Raw genomic sequence first — 5,509 nt, 5'->3', positions numbered from 1 at the left:
AATTTTTGTGCACTGGGCCTCTAGTATATATATAAGCATGAAGTTTTTCAGTAATGACATGTTTAACATGTGCTTTGGAGATAATTTAGGCTGCACTATTGATGATAAAAAAATTTTAATGGGGGGTGAGATAGAGGAGAATTGGAACCTGAAGACCACTAAAAACATTATTGAAAGAATCTAGACAAGAGAACAACCACACAAAAAGACTCAAAGATTTTTATCCCCCAAAGAATAGGAAGGTAAGAGACCACAAAGACTGCAAGGTTCCTAGCTCAAGAACCAGGTGAGCCCGGCCAGCTTGGCTCAGTGGTTGAGAGTTGACCTATGAACCAGGAGGTCAGCCAGGGAACATGCCCGGGTTCTGGGCTCAATCCCCAGTAGGGAGCATACAGGAGGCAGCCAATAAATAGTTCTCTCCCATCATTGATGTTTTTATCTCTCTCTCCCTCTCCTTTCCTCTCTGAAATCAATAAAAATATGTTTAAAAACAACAAAAAGTGAGCAATAGGTTACTTAAGTACATAAAAAAGGCTTCAGAAGGAGGAAGTTTGGAAGAGAAACAATGCTAAGTTTGGGGCACATGTAACACTTTGAGCTGGTAGTTAAGAAATAAGTGTAGAGCCCACAAGAGCAATAAGAGCTATAGATATAAGTTTGGCAGTTACAGGAACCGGTAGATTTCAAAGCTATTAAAAGTATAAGGAGATCACAGAGGAAGAATCTATAGAGTGAGAATGATAGAGATAAGTGGTAGGAAGACATAGAAACTAAAGGAGAGGTTTCAAGGAATGGGTGGCCAAGTATAAACTACTACAATGAATGGGTATGAGGCTTGGAAAAAAAAAAAAAGCCCATCAAAATCAGTATGTAAGAAATCACTGGTAATCTTTTCATAGTAATTATAGCAGTGGCCTTCACCATGAATGGGAAATGAGAAAGTGCAAATCATCAGCAGGAACAGCTAACAATTACAAAGCCCTTACTTTGAGGGCCTGTTCAAGTGCTTCTCATATATTAACTCACTGGATCCTCTTAACACCTCTATGTTTAAAAACCCTCTACTGGTTTTACATACAGGAGGCAAAGAAAGAGAGATTAAATAACTTGTCCGAGATCACACCCTGGATAACAGTGGAGTTGGAATTTTATCTCAGGCAATCTGACTACCATTGTCATGACAATAGATGATTCTTTCCAATATTGGACAATAAAGGAAGAAAAGGGAAACAAAATGTGTTCAATTGTTACTACGTGACAGGTATATACCATATCTTGAACTCTGAAACACTGAAAGAGTAGCAGCTTGAAAGACAAGTCATCTTTTGTTGTTTCTTTGTTTTATTTTGTTTTTGCATTGGAGAGACATGAGAGTTACCTACAGCATAGAGGAAAAGAGGTATTAGGAAAGTTTAAAGTAGGTTTTCTCAACCTTGGGACTACCGACACTTTGGGCTGGATAATTCTTTGTTGTGGAGGGCTGCCCTGTGCATTTTAGAATGTTAGCGAATCCCTGTCATCCACTCATTAGAGACCAGTAGCACCCTTATCTTCCTCCTGTTATGACAACCAAAACTGTCTCGTTTATCACTGTATAAAAGAAGGGGTTGGCTCTAGCTGGTTTGGCTCAATGGTTAGAGTGTCAGCCACGGACCTAAGGGTCATGGTTTGATTCCCAGTCAAGGGCATGTACCTGGGTTGCAGGTTCAATCCCCTGGCCTCGGTTGGGGAGGCAGCCAATTGATGTGTCACTCTTCACATCTATGTTTCTCCCCTCCCCTCCTCCGCCTTCTACTCTAAAAACCAATGGAAAAAATATCCTCGGATGAGGATTTAAAACAAAAAAGGGAGTGAAACTGCCCTTAATTGAGAACCACTGTATTAAAATAAGATGGGATCTGCCCTGGCCAGGTGACTCAGTTGGTTGGAGTGTCATCCTGTTCACCAAAAGGTTGCAGGTTTGATTCCCAGGTTGTAGGTTCAATCACTGAGTTCAATTCCGGTCAAAGGCACATGCCTGGATTGCGGGTTTCATCCCCAGTAAGGGGGGAGTGCAAGAGGCAGCCAATCAATGATTCTCTCATCACTGATGTTTCTATCTCTCTCTCCTTCTCCCCTCCTCTCTGAAATCAGTAAAAATATATTATATTAAAAAAACAAAACAAACATATCCTCTGAAGAGGACAAAAAACAATCTTAAAAAAAGAAGATGGGATCACAGAGAGAGTAGGTTTTAAACAATGGAATAGGATCAAACAGAAGTGCAAATTAACACCTGTCCTAAGTGGCAACGACTTTGATAATGATCAAACATAAAATTAATTACCTTTATGTCTGGATCTGACAGCTGGTTCTTCAACAACTCATAGTCATTTGTTTCACCCTTAACAAGAAAGGGGAGAAATTAAGTTTTACTTGCTTTAGTTTTCTATTAAAGATCAAAGGACTTTTAACTATATCTTAGTATCTGATGAAATTACAAAAGAAACATTGTAACTTCCACACATCAATTGTGGATTACAAAATCCACAGAAATTTAAAAATTCATGTTAGTGGAGCTAGGGGGCTTGGAAAAAAGAAAGTGACAATTAGCCCTAACCGGTTTGGCTCAGTGGATAGAGCGTTGGCCTGCGGACTGAAGGGTCCCAAGTTCGATTCCGGTCAGGGACATGTACGTTGGTTGCGGGCACATCCCCAGTGGGAGGTGTGTAGGAGGCAGCTGATCAATGTTTCTCTCTCATTGATGTTTCTAGCTCTCTGTCCCTCTCCCTTCCTCTCTGTAAAAAAAAATCATTAAAATATATATATTTTTCAAAAGTGACAATTAAAAAGCAATTTATTCTAGGAATTACTTTTTCTATCTGTAATTTACCCAATAAAAAAATGTTCTCTTACCTCCCCCCCCCCCAAAAAAAAATTAGCCCAGCCAGTATGCTCAGTGGTTAAGCGTTGACTTATGAACCAGGAGGGCACAGATTTGATTCCCAGTCAGGGAACATGCCTAGCTTGTAGGCTCAAACCCCAGTAGTGGGTATGCAGGAGGCAGCCAATCGATGTTTCTCTCTCCCTCCCTTCCTCTCTCTCTCAAATCAATAAAACCCTTTTTAAAAAAAGTAATTTAAATAGGTATACTTGTGTACTGACATTTGAGTATGATAGTTGATACTATCCACTCACATATATGAATATAAATGGGTATTACATATAAAATAGTCATTATATGTCAATTATACCTCAATTTAAATAAAACAAAAGTCATTCATATTTTCCCTCCATGGCTGAGACTTAGTGGAATCACAAAAATAAACCCAAAAAATCCCTATTAACAGAGCTGGTTTATTGTTCTAAGTAATGCTTTGGTAATTCCTTAAGAAATAGAATGCTGTGTTCTATGGTGTTTTTGCTCTAGCACTTGCTGAAAAACAAACCATATAAATAAAGCAGCTGAAGAGGTGAAACTTCAGCAAGAGATTATTACTCTAATTTTGAGCTGACAGCATCATGCTATTATTAAATATTTGATTTCAAGATAGACATCTAAAATTCGTGTTATTACGCTAACTGGTCTTTAGTATAATAGCTATCATTGTATTCTGACCAACAAAAAACCAAACCTCAATGTCATTATATCTCAATAAAGCTGGGGCGGGGGGCACCAAACTTCATGTGTTATGTGTTACCTTCTTGTACTTCAGCAAGACTTCTGTGACTGTTCCACCAAATCGAACAGTTTTTCTTGGGGGAGAGTTGAAGAAATCATTCTCTAATTCAAGCACATCTGAAATCCTGTACAACCAAGATTACCAAGCTATTAAGTATATGACTGAGAATGATAAAAATCACACCTCAACATTTATCAAACCATCATCATTCAGTGAGACAACTGCCTAATTGGCCTCCCTGCTTCCACTCTTATCCCCCAACAATCCATTCTTCACTCAGAGATCTAATATTTCAAAAACTTAAAACAGATCATGCTACTTGATGTTCAACTTTCCAAAAGGTTTCCTGTTTCACTTAGAATTCAAATCCAAACTCCATAATGAGGTCTTCAAGGTCCTCATTAATCTGGCCCCTGCCTACCACTCTGACCTCATTTCCAACTACTTACTAGGCTGCAGCCAATGTCCTTTCCATTCTTTGCCAAGCTGGTTCCGGTTTCACTTGCTGTTCCCTCTATCTCTGTGATTTTCAAACTGTTTCATCTCATGGCACATAAACTAATTACTAAAATTCTGCAAACACACCAAAAAAATATACTTTTTGCCAATCTGACAAAAAAAAAAAAAAAATAGGTAAATGCCCTAGCCAGTTTGGCTCAGTGGATCAAGCGTTGGCCTGCGGACTGAAGACTCCAGGGTTCGATTCTGATCAAGGGCATGTACCTCGGATGCAGGCTCCAGGGCTCATGCAGGAGGCAACCAATCAATGTTTCTCTCACATCGATATTTCTCTCTGTCTTTCCCTCTCTCTTCCACTCTCTCTAAAAATCAATGGAAAAATACCCTCAGGTAAAGATTTTTTAAAAAATGATGTTGAAAAACAAACAGGTAAATAATAATTTTTTTTTTAAAAAAATAAAATTTTGATTCATTCACACCAGATGGCTATTATTGTGTTGGTTGTTGTAATTTTTGTGACAATCTAAACGAAAAGAGGTCAGTGCCCCTGACTAAATAGTCAAGTATTACATGTTTTTTAAATTCTTGTAGCACACCGGTTGAAAATCATTGCTCCCCAGATCTAGACATGGTTGGATTATTGTCTTCATTCAAATTGAAGTTCAAATGTCAGAGGCCTTCCCCATCAGAAATCTGAAATACCCATCCCCTCTCTCCCTGCTCAACACCCTATTTTACTTATTCCCTGCAGTTATCATTATCTGAAATTATCTTGTTCATCTCTTTACTGTCTTTCTCTTCCTAGACTGGACGCTCCGTTGGGGGAAATGACGTTGTGTCTTTTGACAGACTACTTTCCCCAGTGTCTAAAACAGTAGGTAGGAGCTTCGTAAATATTACAATGAATCATATTACGCTAGGTGTTTTACAAAGTTTGCTTCTTTTAAACAGCAGATTAGTGAAAAACATACAACCCTACTAATGACTCTCAAAAAGTTAAACCCCAAAATATTTTAGGGGGGTAAGGGATTTTAAAAATTTGAACAAGATAGAGACTTGTTAAACACGTGTCTCGAAGCAAATCTCAGACAAAGAAATAAGATTCAATTTGCCATCGATGACAGCACTGCGCTGATAATCCAAACGGCCTAGGAAACTTTCCAAATCTAGACGAAGCAGCGGGAGGGCGGCGTGAAAGGCCCAAGGCAGTACCCAGGCCCGGGACGCTAGGACGGAGGGAGCCCAGTGAGGAGAAAACGGGACTCGGGAACAGAAAAATCGATTAACTTTTCGATTACTTTTTCCAGCCTCTCTCCCACCGCTGGTATCCACTTAGGGAGCATGGGCTTACTCTTGAGAACCTGAGGTGACCCGCTCCCCTCTTCTCC

At 39.3% G+C, this 5,509-nt stretch overlaps 1 protein-coding gene across 1 annotated transcript in view; it reads right to left on the bottom strand.

Annotated features, from left to right (window-relative positions):
- RRN3 (RRN3 homolog, RNA polymerase I transcription factor) overlaps positions 1 to 5,509 on the bottom strand; it is a 34,312-nt gene that overhangs the window by 28,500 nt on the left and 303 nt on the right. The window contains exons 2-3 of the mRNA XM_005871987.2: positions 3,681 to 3,786; positions 2,327 to 2,383 (exon numbers count right to left, since the gene is read on the bottom strand). Of these exons, the coding sequence (XP_005872049.1) occupies positions 2,327 to 2,383; positions 3,681 to 3,786 (163 nt within the window). The remainder of the gene's footprint in view (positions 1 to 2,326; positions 2,384 to 3,680; positions 3,787 to 5,509) is intronic.

Source organism: Myotis brandtii, unplaced genomic scaffold (assembly GCF_000412655.1).
Source record: "Myotis brandtii unplaced genomic scaffold, ASM41265v1 scaffold363, whole genome shotgun sequence".
NCBI lineage: Eukaryota > Metazoa > Chordata > Mammalia > Chiroptera > Vespertilionidae > Myotis > Myotis brandtii.
The sequence above is the reverse complement of the archived record's forward strand: the minus strand, read 5'-3'. Positions and strand labels throughout refer to the sequence as shown.